Here is a 19,350-nt window from a genome sequence, read left to right on the forward strand (position 1 = left end):
CTCTCTCTCTCTCTCTCTCTCTCTCTCTCCCTCTCTCTCTCTCTCGCACACACATACACAGACACATTCACAACACTGAAGAACATACAGTACTAGTTGATTTTGTTTTGTTCTTTGTGGTGCTAGGGATTGAATCCAGGCCCTTGCAGATGTTAGGCAAGCATCATTAGCTCTACCATCCCGCCCTATACAGAGGTGTCCTTTGTACTCTTTCCATTCCCCACCTCACCCCCAGTTTCTTTTGTTTATAAAGGTTTCTGAAAAATCAAGAGAATCATTTTGTTCTTCCTTGTGATGAACACTGTGGAAGCTCACTTTCCCTATGTTCTCAAGTGCTTCTTCTTTCTCTTCTCCATTTTGCTTTCCTAGAGATTTTCTTTCCCATTCTAAGATCTTTCTATGGTATTTAACCAGTTTCAACCTGTGATAACCACCTTGCCAGGAGAATGTCAACATGGGCAGCTGTGACACTCGGCTCTGCCCACTGTCTCTGTTCAACACAGGACCCACTCTCCCTGTAGCCCTGAACTACTCTGCTCATCGTCTGACTTCTACAGTCCAGCCTGGGCTCCATAATCTTTTGTTTAAAGACCATTTTACTAATTTTTTGATGATTACATACAACTTATTTTGAACAAATCCTCTTTTGCTATTTTCTCCCTAACTACACTTCCCCTCCTCCCCTAACTTAGAGGCCTGCCACCACAAGTCAAGTACTGTTTGTGCTTGGATTGTTTTGGGGGTGGGGCCTGCACTGTGAACATGGTCTATGTACCAGGAAGCCCCATCATCAAAAGTCCTGATGCTCCCTCTCCCAGCAGCTCTGGAGTACTAGTAGCTCCTCAGCTAAGGGTGGGATTTCTTGCTTACCTTCTCCACTCAACGCTGGGAGTTTGCTGGTTGTAGCTTGCACAGGGCTTGTACATGCTGTCACAATCACTGTGAGTTCACACATGTGGCTACCCTGCAGTGGCTAGAAATACTATTTCCTTGATGTTAACCACAACCTCTAGCTCTTCTAGTCTTTCTACCTGCTCTTCCTGGAAGAGTCCTAAGTTTCGTTGGGGAAGATATGCTATGCATGTCCCCTGTAGGGATGAGCAGTCCCCAGTCTCCATTCTTTTTAGTCAGTATGCAGCACCATTGACCTAGAGCATACATTCCTGGTCTTATGACAAGGAAACATTTGACAAACAGCAAAGTTGTTGGCTTTCCTCATCTTGGCATCCCACAGTAACATAATAAACAGGAAGAAGCAAGCTCACCCTCATGTTTTGTCCTGGAGTACAGACCTCTGTGTGGTCACTCATGATGCTGAAAAGGCCCTATATTCCATTTTCACATGATTCACATTTTAAGATTTTCAAATCATTTTTTAAAATTGTGTTAATCCATTTGCACTTCACATTATTTTAGGTAATCAGGGAACAAACCTAGTATTTTGAGAATATGAGGCAAGTACACTACCCTCAAGTAATACCATGCCCTATGAATAGAACAGTTCTTCTGTTAAGGCAAATATTTCTTTGTAATATCATCAGTTGGAAAACATTTTACAATATACCAAATAGTGTCTTAGATCCACTATTAAGACAACTAACTAATGAAAACAGAACTTAAAAGCAACTAACAGGCTATATGTGTGTATTGGTATGTGAATAATTCATGTCTATGAATAAATATCTCTTCTAAGAAAGTAAGTGCTGGGGCAGCAAGATGGCTCAGCAGGTACAGGAGCCTGAGGCCACCCAACAGCCCACATCTGACCCACAGAGCACACATGGACAATGAGCAGCACACATCTAAAAGCCGTCTAGTCCTGTCACTTGAAGGGCAGGCCATCTGTACCCCTAACAACTCACAGAATAAACAAACACAATGTGTTTCACAGTGTAACGTTCTACAAAAGTTACTGGGTGCATGAATGGGTATAAGCAGAGTAGATGATTCTTGTCACACAAAAATTGGATACTTTAGAAACATACACACACTCACTTTTGTTTTTTGCTTCACATGTCTCGCTCTGTAGCCCTGGCTGACCTAAAATCTATAGACCAGACTGGCCTCAAACTCACAGAGAGCCACTCTCGTGCCGTTTGAACACTGAGATAAAAGGCAAGCACTCAACTGAAAGTAGTTTTAAAAAGTCAGAAGAAAATGAGAACTGAAGCTGTCATAATCTGAAAGCCAAATGATACACAAAATTATAGAAAGTTTTTGGTTACATGAATTCTTTCCATAGTTTACGAAAACTGTAGTGTATGCTCTAAACTATAGTGTTATTATATTAAAATGTAACATTTTTGGCATAAACCAGCAAATAAGTGTAACTAGCCATTTCCATAAAACTAAAATTCTAATTTTAATTGTTTCATGTACCTTTTCCTAAGAAAATGATATCTAACTATGTTTTAAATAAATTAAATGGGTAAAAACTGTCAAGAGGGAAAAAACTAAAAAAACTAGTCTTTTTAGAATTGAAGATCTTAAGAAACAATGTTCCTACTACTTGAACATCAAGAATGTAAGAAAAACGTAAGGAAGAAACTACTAACCCAGGACACCATGAGGGGCACAAGGGCCCTCTGTGCCCCACAACAGTGCCTTTCTGGATGCATCTGGATCTACATATTCAGTAGCCCACGCCCCACATCCTACTCTGAGCGTACAATGCTCCTTTCTTGCAGAAGAGTAAGCAGTGACTTACCATTTCGCACATCATTCTCTTAACCAGCTTTAAACCATCCACCGACCCAGGCTATTACAATGTGCAGAATCAATCGTCAGGAAAAAGCCAAAGCCTTCCTTCCCACCACTGGCCAAACCCAGCTGTAGCAATGCACTGCTGCTGCTGCTGTGCCCACACACAAACGCTCTAAGCCAAGCAGCCCCTCGTCTTATTACTCACTCTGCAACCTGTGTATGTTGAAAGGCTGCAGATACCCAGGGCAAGAAGAGAAAAGATGGACACATCTCACACATCTTTTTTCTACTCCACACAAATATTTCCATGAGAAGTCTAGACAGACATATCACCAGAAAAGTCATTAAAAGTATGATTAATTTAGGGGAAGGAATGTAGTGAAAATCTGCATTAGGATTTTATCTGAAAACTATTACTGATGAATAAAACTACCAATCTGAGCTAACAAGCATATGACACTTAATATTTTAAACCTTGTATTAGATACTTTACACACATGGATTCATCTGATTTATGCAATAACTCCATGAGATAAATAACATCATGACCTCATTAACAAAGCAGAGGAATGCATAGACAGAGTAACTGCTTGCCTAGGTATCACAGATAATAAATGAAAAAGCTAGGGTTTCAAACCAGGCAGCATAGATCCAGAGACCAGGCACGTGACAATGTTGCTATCTTTGCACTGCCTGGAGTAGTTGTGAATTTATAGGTTTGGCAAATAGTCTGAATAGGATACGTAAAAGTGCACTGCCCCTAACATAAGAGTCACTGGCTTTAAAATCAAATTATTTGCTCAAATCAGTAAGACTCCAGTCACTTTAAGAGACCACTAGTATTTAAAGCTGGGACAAAATAACTGGATCAAATGTTTAAGAAACACTATTACAAATTAAACATAATTAAATTAATTGGAAGAAGTTTGTATTTTAGTAGTGATTCTGTCTCCTTACCTCTCCATGATTGAAAAAGAAGCACATCACTGTGACCACACCTCCCAGCCTGCTGCCACTGCAAAAGAGGGTAGGAAAATATAACTCACTGCATGTCAGAAATGCAGGTCAGTCTTTATCTAAACCTTAAAACAAAGGATCACGACTACCTGCCACCAACACAGACTGCTTCGCCACAGAAGACCTCTCCTGCGCTTATTTACAAAATGCTTGATTTCTTCCAAACTATCACTAGTCAAAATACTTACCAGCTGAATGAGATAACAAATGCCAGGGACCCAGCACTTGAGATTCAGGCAGGAGAAGAGGGGTTCAAGGCCATAGCAACACTGGACTATGAGGCCAGAGTATGAGATCTGGTCTCAGAAAACCAAAAACAACCACCTTATTTACCACCTACAAAATTGCACATTCAGGGGGTTAGCGGACGGAGAACTGAAAGACATTATTTAAGAATGTTACTGGCATTTTTGCATGTGTCTCTCCTTCCAAACCCTTCTCTATAACCATACAATTTCTAGTGTGTGTCATTTACATCGATTTGATATTTGTTCTCTTCTACTTTATTATGATTACTCTTAATCAATACTTGTTACCAAAGGCATCTTTAAATCACTGTGAAATACTGCACAGTCCCAGAGCACTGCAACTTCTTCATCTCTTTGTTAATGGGTGAGCAAGTATTATTCATGCACACACGCCTGCTTCTCTTCTCCTGGGACAGACCAGAGTGACCCATGCTGGTCCTCCCAAGGCTGAGCTCAGACTCAAAGTCTGCCCTTCAGACAGGTGGAACTTACCAACACTGTCATTTGAATTTTTACTTTCCTCCCTATTTGTTTTGTTGTTGTTTTGGGTTTTTTTGTTTTGTTTTTTGTTGTTGTTGTTTTTTGTTTTTTGGAGACAGGGTTTCTCTGTATAGCCCTGGCTGTCCTGGAACTCACTCTGTAGACCAGGCTGGCCTGAACTCAGAAATCCGCCTGCCTCTGCCTCCCAAATGCTGGGATTAAAGGCGTGCACCACCACCGCCTGGCTTTCCCTCCCTATTTGTATGGAAGACAACTGTACTGTTTCAATTAAATGCACATTTTTTTCCATGAACTGCCTACAAACTCCCTTAAGTATTCATGTTATGACTGTGTACATCTCTGCTTAAAGACTGTAGTAATCAAATGGCTGGCTGTCATATGTGTCACACATTACACTGACATAATTTAAAGGGTATTCAATTAGAACTTTAAAGATATTATGTGGTTAAGTATGTCAATAATTTTATTTCTTCTTCATTGTATGCCCTGTCCATGCAGGTTCTTTTTATTTCAAAAATTTATAGACAGCCACCTAAAATTTCCTCAAGTGCCATGCGTTTCCACTTAGGTCTTTTATCTGGAGAGCTCTACTCTATTCTCTTTTAAGTCGCCGTTCATGCTAAAATGCCAAGCAAGTAAACCTTCCTTTCAGAGAAATGCAACCCAGCCTGTCTCATACAGTAAATTCCTACAGCCTAGAGCTTTTTCTATTGTAGTCAATTGATTTAATTCTGTAATTCTTTTCTGTCACATGACACCATTTTTATCCTGTACGATTCTGGTTGTTTTCATACATCTCAGGAGAAGTCCCCATGCCCAGCTCCTCATAGAGATGGTTTTCTGTCATTCTCAGCAACTCTCTGCTGTTAGGATGATCTAACAGCTCCCTTTTCAGAACAAATGTTGTATTTCCTCAGAATGGCACTGAATTTATGTACAATTTGTGATGGACTGTTTTGCCTACTCAATCACTAAATATGCCACTCCCTATTTATTAAATTCGAATTATGTCAAAGAAAGTTTTATGAACAGCACATCAGTCAAGTACTAAATTAATCTTTCTATAAACACAGAGAATGTGGTGAAATCTGACCATGCTGGTTGTTTTCACACATTCAGAATGTGACAGGTCACATTAGCCAAGGAAAACATGCCAAGAGATGTGAAGTAGATAGCCAAAATGCTCAATTTTATAAAAATATACAATAGTCTGACTGTACAGAGAATACACTATTTCTTATGCTCCTATAGCTATGAGCTCTGGAAACAACTCGTTCTCTGATTATAGTAAAACACATAAGACAAACAGAAACATTTAAGAACTTACAAAATTCCCTTGTTAAGACTTCCCTTGAGCAAAACAGAACCCGAGCTAAACTTTCCTAACTTTAGTTTGTCTTAATGAAAAAGCAGAGGGAGACGGAACATGTGAAAGGAGCAAAGCCTGACCAAATCTCAGGCTGACACTGCCACAGCTGGCCATCCTCATGACTCTTCAAAGGACACATCCCTCTTACCAACCTGCTCAGCACAGGTTCCAGTCTGGCGCCTTCTGTCTTCTGTGCCTAACTACCCAGGGAGGCAGCGTTTTCTGACCCACTTTCACAACAGGCAAAGCTGGAAAGGAGAGTAGAGCTGGCTTGTCTATAAGGAATAATTTCAGTTGCAATCACTATTTAATGATGTGATTTGCAAAAACAAAAATCAAACTTACTGTCCCTAGTACTAAGCTACCATTCTGATCCTAGAGACTGCCACAAAAATGTTACTTTGCTATTCAGAAAAGATGTGGTAATTAAAATATTAAAATTGTTTAATTTTCCCCACTACAGTTGATATCTCAGTATTCCTCTTTTGTACTATCTATTACTAACCATCAGAAAGCATGAAAACCACCACTGTGCAAATTTACAAAATGTGCGAAGCTTGGTGAACATCTGTCACCTCCACCCAATAGATTTCACTTATCTTTTTGTGAATGTGGTCTGTGTGTGTGTGCGTGTGTGTGTGCACTCGAGCATTTGTGTGAGATTAGTGGTCAACATTGGGGATCTTCTTCTGTGACTACCTTTTAGTTTTGAGATAGGGTCTTTCTGTGACCCTGAAGCCTAGCAAACTAGCTGGCCAGTAAGCCCTAGGCATCCTCCATCCCTATCTCCCCAGCACTGGGGATTACAGGTGTGTGCTGCTATACTACCTGGCTTTTTACATAGCCACCAGTCACCTGAACTTGGGTCAGCATGCTTGTACAAGCAAGTATTTTATTAACTGAGATATCTACCCAGCCTCTTTATTTACCCTCTGAACCTCAATGATCTTGGATAAAAAGTTAAGGAGGAGCACTAAAGCTTAAAATTTAAAATATCCATTAAAAATGTTTCCTAGTTCTGAAATTGAATAATTCTATAATCCTTGATTTCTAAAGACTGAAATTAATTCTCAAATTTTAATGAGTTTTATTAATCCTCTGATTAATAAATGTTAATTTTTTCTCTGTAGTACTACATACAAAATGACGGGACATAAAATATAACATTTGAAAAAAAGAAAAGTACATTCAGGGTTTTAAAGCTATAGTAAATAACACTTGGAATGAGTTTTCTTATGTAAATGCTTAATAAATTGGAAAGGGAAAATGTGGAAGCTTAAATGGAGAATTTTTAGTCCCAAGTCTGGGAACTAAGTCTCTGATACCTTTCTGGCCTAGTGAAGAAAACACGGAACAGGCCTGAGTTGAGAGCCTTCTCCCTACGGCAATGGAACTCAATGGTGTAATGAATAAAGGAAAGAGTTGGCCAGTGAGAGGGCTCAAGAGGTAAAGGCTCCTGCCTCTCAAGCTCCTGAACTCACATAAAGGTAACAGTAGAGAAACAACTCAATGGGTTTCCCCATCTTGAACTTGGCACATACCCATACCTACATGTCATGTCCACACATGTACACAATAACGATTTAAAAAGAAGAAAGTAAAGACAAGGAAGAAAATGACAACTAAATAGGGTTTATCAAAGTATTCTCTGCTTGGCCCTATTCAGGTCTGCAGCTTATATTACAATTAGTTAATGTCTTTACTTTAACTATGTCTGCAGGCATTTAACCAAACCTCTCTATCACTGTGGTAGGAACCACATACTTCGCAGCAGACCAAGCCTTGCTATGGCAGACACTCAGGGATGGCACCTGACCATAAACAAATACATAAATGGCACTCATCCAGAAGGCTGCTGGTGTTCGGTGCTTGGGGACCTTGATGTTAAATATGCCACTGTAGTCCTTAGCCACTTACCCAGACATAGGTGCCAATTCATTGCCAACAGTATGTGGTCAGTGGAGTCTCTGCACCACGACAGGCCTTTCCACTATGCCCTCCAACCAGGGGGAGCTCTCACTGTGCTGCCCAGCAGCCGCTTCCCAGGGCCTTCCTCCCGCAGCTGCTGGAACCACCATGTCTTTGGTGTGGTTGCTTCCCTGGAGACTGTCCAGCTCTGCCTGCTAATGACTGCAGTCTACACACTTCCTGTAGGACCATGAAAGGCAGCCTGGTTTCTGGTTGAGCTAGGTTTGAAACCCGAGTGACCCCTGAGGTGACCCCTGCAAGGGATGGTAGGAGTTTGGCCATGCTCCCAGACTCTAGGCTCCTGACACAAGGTCTTTGTGTCTTTCAGTCACATAAAGGCAACACCCTTACTAGCCCCTCCACAGGTAAAAGGTGTGAGCCTCAAGACAGATCTCCATATTAATGAGGTACCTAAGGGCTTAGCCAATTAAGCTTTCCTTCCCAGACACTCCTCCCTGCAAAAGGTATTTAACCTCAGGCCCACCCAAAAACAGGGCTGGGGTACAGTTTCTCATCTACTTTCCACCATGACAATAAACATCTTAAAACCATGGACTGCTTCTTGATTCATTGGGATCCACCGTGGAGAACAATGGAACAGGCCTGCACCCACAGAGCCGCCTTCTAATCTCCGGCAGAAGACCTCTCTGTGTTCCCAGGCATGGAGACCACCAACCCAAGCCAGCCAGCGGACTGCCAAGGACTCTCTCTGTGGGGTGCAGCCCCCCGCGCCCCCGCGCCCCGTCTCCCCCGCTCCCCGCAGGCCGGGGGCCCAACGCACCCCGAAGCCCCCCCCCCCTCACTCTTCCACATCAGTCAGCTCTCCCACATCTCCAGCAGCACCTGGGTGCCCAGAGCCTGAGAACCAGTCCGTCCTGGCCGCCTGCAGGCCCGGGGACACCCCTGAGCCAGCTCTGGCGGCTCCTGGGAACTCAGACTGCATCCCCAACCCCCCTCAGCTTCACAAAGCCTGACTCCCACCCAGTGCCAGCATAGGGTGAGTGCAGTCAAACTTCCCATGTCCTGCATCCTATGTCCTGCCTCCCCAAGCAGTGGCTCTAGCCCCGTGGTGTGGCAGACTCGGGACCCCCACATTTTCCCAACAACTTCCTTTACAGTATTCCCACACACTTGCCCAGGCTGCCATTCTCTTCCACCAAGAGGAAGACTACAGCTCATGGCCTCCTTCCCGAGGCCTGTTACCTTTCTCTAAACATAACAACGTGCCTCAGGCAGCCACCATCCACAGAGCTCTTCATAAATGAACTACACAAGCCACCTCTGTGCTCCCCACACTTGGCTACCATTCTATTTCTCAGTGTCAATCCAAACATCAGCACATGTTCAAACGTCTGCATTTGTCTGCCAGGTCTGGGTGAGTCTCTAGTGAAACGCTCACATGGACATCAGTGTACAGAACAGTGTGGGTGAGGGCAAGGTAGGCGCAGTAGCTGGACAGCCAGTGTCCTGAGGCTTCGTGTTTGAAAAGTCGGTGATGGAGAGGAAAGTGCACGGACTTGAGATATTCTGATCCACCTGGATTAGAGCCAAGGGCAGAGGAAGGCCACAGGTACCTCCCAGGAGCAGGCATGGGCATCACTGTGAAAGAAGTGTCATTTGCTACAACAGTGAAGTCATACCAGGGAAAGAATTTGGAGAAAAGATGGTAGTATTTTCTAACAACAAAATTCATCATTTTATGCATACCAAAGAGAAGTACTTATCTTTAAATATTCATATACAACTGTTAAACCAAGTGGGTTGGATGAAAGATGTGACAGCAGGCCAAGTTACTAGAACATTCAGAAAAGCATGTACCTGCTCAAGTTTCATAGATGCAACACAGCCTATGTAAGACACAGTTTACCAAATCCTGTGTGTGTCAGCAGTGAATGCCTGCGCTAAGACATAGTAAAGATTAGAAAATATCACACAAAACTCTAGAAGTAGGACGAGTATAAAATATATTCTTATGAGAAATTTAACAGGTAGGAACCAGTAGAGAACTAAGACACTGATAATAAAAAGCATTTCATCCTACCACAGAGCCTCAAACGAACAGCTGAGCCGTACATGGAGGCCGATCATGGAGACTGAAATGACTGTTCACTTCAGAAGGAAACGGGGACATGACAAAATCAAATGGGGGAGAGGAGTACAGATAAGTCTTCAGGGCCCTTCTGTAACATCTAGAAATACAATTGTGTTTAAAAAGTGTCTCTACTACCAAGAGAGCTACTCTGACCATCAGTGATCAAGGAGTCTGGAAGGAGAGAAGGAGAAAAGATGAACACAAGAAAGAAGAGGAAAGCATCAGAGACAGATCACAGTGGCCTCAGGGACCCTGGTCAGCAGATATGAAATGGACAGAAATGCATAAAAAAAAAAAAAAAAAAAGAAGACTATCAATTCTAAGACAGCTGACTCAGCACAAAACGTGAAGGTAAAAGAGGACCAGGAGAGCATGCTTTGCCTGGGTAGTGTGTGCACACTCAGCCCTCGTGTCACTGTTCCATGTGGGTGGCAGCACTGTACAGGTTTATGTCCACACACCACACTCATTCAGGAATGAAAATGGTTAAGAATGCAAGTTCCTCCTTGCTGCTTGCTCTCCACATACAGACACTGCTGGGCCACAAAGACAGAGCTGCAGACAAAAGGAGCCTGGGTCTCCTCTACAGACAGCTTTCCAGACTCATGGAGTCTGCCAGTCTGAAAGTTCCACTCCCTTAAAAGCTTCATCTTCTCAGGTTCTAAAAGCTCTCTGCTTCTAAAATTGTAACTGCTGCACTAAGGATCGCCAGGTTCCAGGGTCCCTCTACATATGAAAAACAGAAACTACATTTCAAGGAGAAATTAAATATAGAAAACAGCACACACACACACACACAGAAAAATTGGGAATCCAGATTCTTTACAAAAAGTTGAAATTTTACTAAGGAACAGAAAGTATAACAGATAGCATAGGGGAGAAAAACAACCCTAAAATTTTATTTTAAAAAATTCTAATATCCAAATAATTTGGACTTTGAGAAAAAAAAAGTGGAAACAGGTAAGAAAGTCATCTCAGAAATACCAATAGTCAAAGTATTCATGCAGACTGAGGACAGTCATTGTCCAAGATGCAGAGCCCAGAGTACCACAGACAGAATAAACTGTCATCTGCTACACTGAGACTTTTTGGGCAATAAAGATAAAAAGACGGATGCAAAGGGAACAGATAAGGGGAAGGGGTCAGAAGGAACTGATAGCAGGCATTCCTGCTGTGAGGCAATTTGTCCAAGATAAAACCTCCACTATGGAAGAAAACTCCTTAATTTTTTTTTTTAAGATGGAGGGTGTTTTTATTTACATTTGCCAAGGAAAGAACAGTAGGTTTTCTTTTTCTTTTTTTTATTGGATATTTTATTTATTTACAATACAGATGTCATCCTCTTTCCCCATTTCCCCTCCCTAGAACCCCTTATCCTAGATCCCCCTTCCTTTATGCTTTTATACCATTTTGGTTACATGCATGTATTAAGGTCAGTTCTAGCAATACAATAGATACAAACAGTCGAGGAACAAGCAAGACAATAAACACAAATAGTCAAAGAAAAAGCAAGGCATTAAACCCAATTACGTGAACACTCCCGTGATCACTGTTTCTAAAGGAGGAAAGCTCCTTAAAACATAGAATATCTAAAGGAAGTAAAACACTCCATCCTGCAGAGAAGCTCATTACGCCAGAAAGTAAACAACTGAAAGACTTCAGGAAGTCTCTGAAAGTCATCAAGTTGACCAGGTGCCTTCCTAGACAAAATATATAACTGAGAGGCAAGCCGAGCTTTCCTGTAAAGGCAGTTCAGATACGCTGCCTGGAAGAAGCAGACCAGCTGAGCTACCCAGAAAGGATATTCTCTAGCATGCTGTGCTGCCTGCAGGCTGTGCAGTGTGCTCCAAGTTTATGAGCTGTCGCCCATGCTTGAGGGTGTCATGGTAAAGCAGCTGTCTTTGAGTCATTTGTACTCCTTTAAGTAACCCTTCACCCTTATCCCATAAGTAATTGCAATAAAACTCGGTAGTCACCCAATTGCTTTTGGTGGAATCTTTGGTGTTAGTCTGCTAGTTGCCTATCCAAGGTGAGTAGATTGTTTGCATCTTCCCAGAAACATATCACACAATGAAGCTGAGAAAGCAGCAAAACAGGCCTTCAGTGTCTAAGGAAAAATAGGATCTAGAACAAGGCAGACAGCAATAAAGTAAAAACAAACAAAAACAAATAAATAAATTCAAATGCAAGACATATTTATTTTAAAATGATCTCTAGATTTTCTTGTTGTTTCCAAACTACGAGAGAACGTGATTCTCCAAAATAAAGGACTATGTAAGAAAGAGGCCACTACAGAATTCCAAATGAACACAGGTGTAAAGGGGGGCACTCTCAGGATGGAGGAGACAGAGGGCTCACGGCAGCCTGTGGAAGCCTAGGACGTGCAAGGTCTTAGACAAGTGAAGGCGGCCTCGATCAGGCCCACCTTCATGGAAGCAGAACAAGAGAGGATCTAGAAGAGAAACACAAAGGTGGGGGTGCTGAAATAAGAAGTAAAAAACTATCAACTTAGAGTTTAGTGGTAAAATTGGTGGATTAATCAGAATATAGAAAACCAGGAAAATCAAAATAATACACAATTATTTACACAGTGAGTTTCGCTTTTAGATTTTGGTGCCATTCCAAGATGCCACATTACATGTTTATGCAAATACTCCAAAATATAAAAGCCAAATGTAAAATCTTTCTGGTCAGGTCAGGAACACTCACTGTGTAATGATTACCACACCAGCATCAGGTTATTAGGAGATACACAGATGTCAATTGCTGTCTCTAATGCAAATGATTGTGAAAAGCAAAGCCATAGGAAAAGTCCCAGATGGTACTGAAAAGGTATTCCTATCAGGTGGTATTGAACATATATTCCTATCAGATGATATTGAACAGATATTTCTATCAGACAGTATTGAACAATATTCCTATTACCGCCCCTCCAAAAAATTTGCAAGGTTTTGTTATTTTTGGTTTTAAAACCACTAGAAGAAAACCTATCTGTAAAATAGACTGAGGTAAACACCCTGCCACATCATCTAAAACTCTGGAATCATGGCTGGGTGATAAAGACTGGACTGAGAATGAGCCCGGGGAGGGTACATCACAGGGGACCTGTAAGGTCACAGACATACTGCAGCCAGCATACCTCCTCTTCTTCCAATTTGTGCTCTAGTTACAAAGTCAATACAGTGACACAATGAGAAAACGACTCACATGATCACAAAGCCCTGCGTGACACTGAGGACAGAGCGGATGAGACGCTGACAAACGCTATAGATGGCAATACTGAAACAGTCAGCCTGTAGGTATCAAGGGGAAAAGGAAGACAAGTCTTAACTAACACCATCTAAGTCCTGGGACTGTGGAGACCTTAGTAACGAACTGATGCGGGAGAGCGCACAGTCTGGACCCTTCTGAACATCATTCAGCCTTACATTACTTTATGTAAAACTTTTTAAAAATAAAATAGCACTCTCCTTGAAAATGGAATAAATAGTTCTTTTTTCTTCATTTCTCTGTATATGTAAATAATAAATAAAGCTATGGATAATTTAATTTCTGTAAAAAGGAACATTTAAAATGCAGAGTACACACTCTGAAGCTCTGTCTACATTCAAATCCCAACAATGCAACCAAACCGCTCTCAGAAGATCTTAGAAAATTACTTAATATTATTTAAACCTCAGGTTGATCTAAAAACCAGCTTGGTGGCCCCTAAATAGCTTAGGGATGGAACTAGTCACAAGGAATTGAAGGTGAGTTGAGGGTTTAGGACTTTTTATTCTCAACCTGCAAGATCCAGGAACAGGAAAGTGGTTAAAGTTCAAGTTGACAGCAGTGACTCCATCTTCCTACAGGACAACACTTCCATTAAATGACAGAAGACTAAGCTTAGAAAGCTTCCAAATGCCCAGGGGAGGAAGAAGGTTTGTGAATGCAGCACCAGAGAGCACAGGCCCTGCGCTGTGCTGCACGACTTTCCATTCTGCGCGCCTCTGCATCTCACCCTTTGTAACACTTTATACTAACCCAGCAACACAAGCACATGTCCTTGGGTTTAACCAGTAGCTCCACAAACCTACTGAATGGAGAATGAGGGCATCAAACCAGCACCCACAGCCATCCAGCCAGAGTGAACAAGAGGACTTGTCAAAGAAGCCTCTGTGTTGATGGTACTGAGTAGAGACTGGAGGCAGAGAAACTGGGCTCATTTTCCTATTTATCCTCAGAGACACCTTTGAGCAAGGTGGCAAGCTAACAAAGTTACTTAGAGCTTACTAAAAATGACAGGTCACACTGGGCTTCAAATTACAGAAAGGAATTTACACATACACACATACACACACACAGCGGGGTGGAGGTGGGGGGGAAGAAAAGACAGAGGAAGAGAGGAAAGAGACTAAGGACTTGTTTGTTCCAAGTGGCTTCTAACCGAGTGGTGCTCAAGGCTCAGTGGCCTTGGGGGCATCCAAACCTCACTGCACAGAGAGAAGCCTTAAGAGGGGAAAGTGGAGGGCAAGGAAACAGATGGAGAAATGCCAGGAACCTCAGAGCCAAGGCTAACTGTGGAATGATGGGTGGCCCCTGTTGCCATGTCCTAAAGTCTGCTGCCCGGAGACAAGATGGAATGTTTCTAGGATATCGTTTGGCCTTCTCAGATCTGTGTAATTTAAAGGCTAATTCTTAGCTTGGCTTATTGGCATCTGTGGTGGCAGGAAGCCTGAGCTCTACTTTGTGGTTACACAAACAGCAAAGACAGAGCTGGAAAACGAACGTCCACTGGCAATGCAGGCTATGAGTTGGGGCATCAAGCTGGGGCAGTACAGAAGAGGTCAAAGGCAGTAAAGGAGGCAGAGCTGAAACAAGCCTTGACCCTGGGAGTAGACCGGGTTCTAATGTGCTGAACCTATAGTTGTTCCCTCACCACAAGCTTAGACGTAGACCTCTGGAGGACTGCAACTACAGGCAGAGAAAGCATTACAGTATAACCCAGCACACAGACACAAGTATAACAACTGTAAGATGTATTGATACTACTAGAGATGGTACAGTCTAGCATTGCTGTGAAACACCTGTGTGTGTGCGTGCATACTTGCTTGCGTTTGATTATGTGCCTACAATAAAGGACAGGGGACAACCTCTGTGATAAGTCTTTAGGTGCTGTCATAATGTTTGCTATTTGAGAAAGGGTCTCTCACCAGCCTAGAAATTGGCTAAGTATGCTAGTTTGGCTGGACAAGGAGCAGAGGACCCACCTGTCTCAGCCTTCCCAGTATTAGGATGGGCCACCATGCCAAGCTTTTGTTGTTGTTGTTGTCTTTAATAGGGTGTAGTGGTTTGGAAGAGGCTGTCCCCCAGAGGCTCAGGCACTTCAGAATGTGGCCCCTGGGTGTGGTGATGCTTGGAGAGATCCTATGGGCCACTGGAGAAAGTAGAGGTGGGCTTTGAAAATCCCCAGCTCTGCCTTAGTTCCAGCATGCTCTCTCAGCTGCCTGCTTCTTCTCCACTGCCTGCCACCTGCTGCGATGCCTCCATGCCAAGACAGACTGTGAGCCAGTAATCACTTTCTCCATAGGCTGCCTTGGGTCATGGCAACCTAGAAAACTGATTTCAAGCACTCCTGGCAGGTAGTGCTCTCTAGTATCATGTGCTGAGTGCCCACTGTGTGCCTCTGGGGACATATGGCACTTAGGGACCTTCTAAGATCATCACTCGGCCTGAATCCCGACCCCACTGCTTGTTAAACTGCTATCTTCTTCCATTCACTTTGGAGTAAGTTTGAAACCAGCTCTGCACTAAGGCTTTCATCATGCAGCTCACCCACGGCTGTAACTGTGATTGCCTCTGAGCCCATGGAAACATGGACCCTCAGGTCAAACTGTCACCATGCTGTCTGCTCCAGCTTTTGCCTCAACCTGGGATGCATCTCCCAGATGTTTCCACCTATCTAAATCCTCTTACTCTTCAGGGCTGGGCTAGTGTCCCTCCCATCAGAACAAGCGTGTCCCTCCTCAGGACTCTAGACTTCCTCCCTTTCTTACTGCCTCTTGTCTTCCACTGGTATGCATTATGCCACCATGCTCACCTTACTGCCTGCTCGCATCCTGTGACAGCCCACACTCTTTAGAAGACACTACCTAGCATATACCATAAAAGCTGACTGAAGAACTGAACATGCATTGCATATATGGAGAAGAGTGTTTATTGACCAGGAAAGGTATGACTAAAGATTAAGAAAGTTGTACAGGGCCAGTGTCACTATGACCCCTTCAATTGTTCCAGAACCTTCTATTCTCTTCCCAGATATTACGCCAATAACCTTTGATATAAAAGTTACATGAAGCATGGTAAGAAATCAATGTGAATGTTTCCTCTAGTAAAGGGTGAAAGGCTAGTTATAAATTTACATTTATATAGTTTTATATAATCTTCATATTAATATAATACAATTTATACATTTAATATTTATAAATATACAAGTATATATTTACAAAAATATAAATTGCAACTATATTTCAATCTGACCTAGTTGCTTCTCCATTTGATAAGCACTTATCAAGTAACTGCTGTGCACTCAAACACTGACCTAAAAACAGAGGTCTTCAAGCAGTTAAACTGAAAATGCAAAGAAGATAACAGGACACTACGGGAGCCCAACTCCTTTCCTCTAACTCAAGTGGAAAACCACATTCATATGCACTCAGTCCTGCACTACAGTCAGCAAGCAGTAGGAAGAAATTTCTAAAATACTTTCAAGGTCAGATAAGCTCAAGTAGCTGAGGAGATGACTTAGGCATCAAGCGTTTGCCTTGCAAACATGAGGACCTCTGTCCAATCCATTAGAACCCAAGAAAAAAGGTGGGTAATCCTAGCTTGTAATCTTAGCTCTCAGGAAAAGGAGACAGATGGATTCCCAGGGCTTGCCAGTCAGCTAGCCCAGCCTACTTGGCGAATCACCAGCAAGAGACCTCGTCTCAAATGTTTGGCAATGCCTAAGACATTCAACATTGTTCTTTGACCTCCATACGCATGCACCCCTACATTCATGTGCATCCACATATGCACACATGCACATACACGCAAATGAAATACAATAGTTCAGATATACATATATTGCAATAATCATCAAAATACAAAGGAAAATATAAACATAAAACCTTTAAATACTATCATAACTTATGTTTACAAGACACTACTTGACTATGAAGATAGGCAGATTGCAAAGAGTTGTGTGGAATACACGTATGCTTTAACACTAGAAAAGCAATGGCCATCACTATCATCTGATAAGTGATACTTTCATATTTTATAAAAATGACAAATATTCTATTAGCATTTACCACATATACCACCATATTCTATTTAAGTCTCTCAGCCTCAGAGATGTGCCCCTCAGGGGTTCATTGCTTATCAGATATTTACATTACAACTCATAACACTAGCAAAACTATAGTTCTGAAGTAACAATGAAGTAATTTTATGGTTGGGGAAGACTACAACATGAGGAACTGTATTAAAGGGTGGCGACATAAGGAAGGTTGAGAACCGCTGCTCTAAAACAATCTAAAATCTGATTACCATAATAACAGTGAAATCAGACAATCACAAACAAATATTTCAAAAACACTATTAAAATTGAGCAATAAATTATCAAGAATTATTAACTAATAACTTATTATATTTTGTAAATATATACTAAGATATTCTTACCTTAAATATGTGCCATATATGAAGAATAACGCCATCATTAGTCCATTTAACATAAAAATTACAGCAACATAAAAGCAAGCTGGATCTCCCAATCCTTTAAAAATAAACAAAACATATGTTCTAGCCACAAATTATGTTATGAGTCTGGCAATTTACATTAAACTGTGCTTACTGTGAAACGGTTGCCAGAAAAATGGTTTCCTTGGTTCCCATATGAAAACAGGCCACACATGCAGAACAGGGATGAGACCAGTACTAATCAGCTAGCTGGTCTGCAGACAGGGCTGAAGCTGTCCGTACACCGTAGGGAGGTGATGGGGGCTGGGCAGAGCATGGCAGAGGTAACAGCGTGGCCTCTGAGAGGAGGGCTTCGGCAGCCACAGTGATCCAGCTCCAGTGAAGCTACCCTGGGAAGGGCATAGCTACTTTGTGACAAGTACCTTGCTATGAAAAAGCTCAAAGTCCATGGAAACGTGGCATCTAGATATCCCAGGAATACCTGAGCTATTCCAGCCCAAGGGCCAAAATGTGACCAAAACAGCTTCCTGTTCAGTCCACTCTTCCCAGTCATGTGATTGCCCTGTGACCATGGAAGCAAACCAGCCTGCCCAAATTTGGGACTTGTAGAATTCAAGAGCAAAATAAAATGGTTGTTACTTATATCACGAAGACTGGAGTAAGTTTACTGTAGTCCAATAGACAACTGGGTGACATGAAAAGGGAGCTCACCCTCACAGCTCTCAATCGGACTGAGGCCTTCTCCTCGGGTAACTGTCCAGCATATCTTGGTTTGAATACCAATCAAATCCATTATTTTGGTATAAATCCGGTACCAGCTGGCTAAGATCACCTTTTTAAAGAAAATAAAAAAAGTCATAAGAAATAATTTCCAAGCCAGGCAGTGGTGGCATAATCCTTTAATCCCAGCACTCAAGAGGCAGAGGCAGGAAGATCTTTCTGAGTTTGAAGTCATCATGGTCTACAGAGTGAATTCCAGGAAAGTTGGGGGTTCCCCAGAGAAACCTTGTCTTGAAATTTAAAAAAAAAAGACAAAACAAACAAACAAAACAAAAAGAAATAAGTTTTCATGACTAGATATTTTTTAGAGTTTTTCATAATTGTCAAGCTGTCTTTCTGTGCTTCAGCTGTTTAGCTCCTTCTGTATCTAGTTAAATGATGTGCAGCCTCTCCCAAAAGGACTCTAGTTAAATAAGGCTCAGCCTCTCTCACAGACTCTTCGGTAGTCAAGTCTTTTACTGGTGATTCACAGGTAAGAAAAGAAATGAAATAAATCTTCAAGATTTACATTTTTAAAAACTGTAAAATTCTACCAGGAAACATAAATGACCTAAACAAATTATGTGTGTATCTAATTTTTCAAGATATAAATTCACATCTCAAATTAATTTGTAAAGATAAAAACAATCCCAGCCAAAATCCCAACATCTATAATTATTTTAGAGAAGTAAAAGAATAAGAGGGGAATGCCCTAATGAATATAAAGGTCTATCCCTGAAGGTAAGCTAGCAGGACACCCACAGATGCATACCCAGGCTGATCAATGTATACCTGGAGGTGGCAGACAAAAACTGATCTACCTTCCAGGCAGAGACACTCCCAGCCCAGCCGCTGCCCACTCTACAGAACTGCTCTGGGCTGAAGAAGGTAATGTACTCAAGGTCACACAAGGGAAACTGCAGCCTATGACAGGCTAATCAAGACAAGTGATATGTAGTTCAGAGGCCTTT

General features: G+C 42.0%; 1 protein-coding gene across 1 annotated transcript in view; it reads right to left on the minus strand.

The window, feature by feature from the left end:
- Positions 1-19,350, minus strand: part of Dpy19l1 (dpy-19 like C-mannosyltransferase 1) — a 94,629-nt gene that overhangs the window by 47,030 nt on the left and 28,249 nt on the right. The window contains exons 5-7 of the mRNA XM_028763787.1: positions 18,332-18,452; positions 17,603-17,696; positions 3,661-3,718 (exon numbers count right to left, since the gene is read on the minus strand). Of these exons, the coding sequence (XP_028619620.1) occupies positions 3,661-3,718; positions 17,603-17,696; positions 18,332-18,452 (273 nt within the window). The remainder of the gene's footprint in view (positions 1-3,660; positions 3,719-17,602; positions 17,697-18,331; positions 18,453-19,350) is intronic.

The sequence above is a fragment of the Grammomys surdaster genome, unplaced genomic scaffold (assembly GCF_004785775.1).
Source record: "Grammomys surdaster isolate TR1022 unplaced genomic scaffold, NIH_TR_1.0 140, whole genome shotgun sequence".
NCBI classification, from domain to species: domain Eukaryota; kingdom Metazoa; phylum Chordata; class Mammalia; order Rodentia; family Muridae; genus Grammomys; species Grammomys surdaster.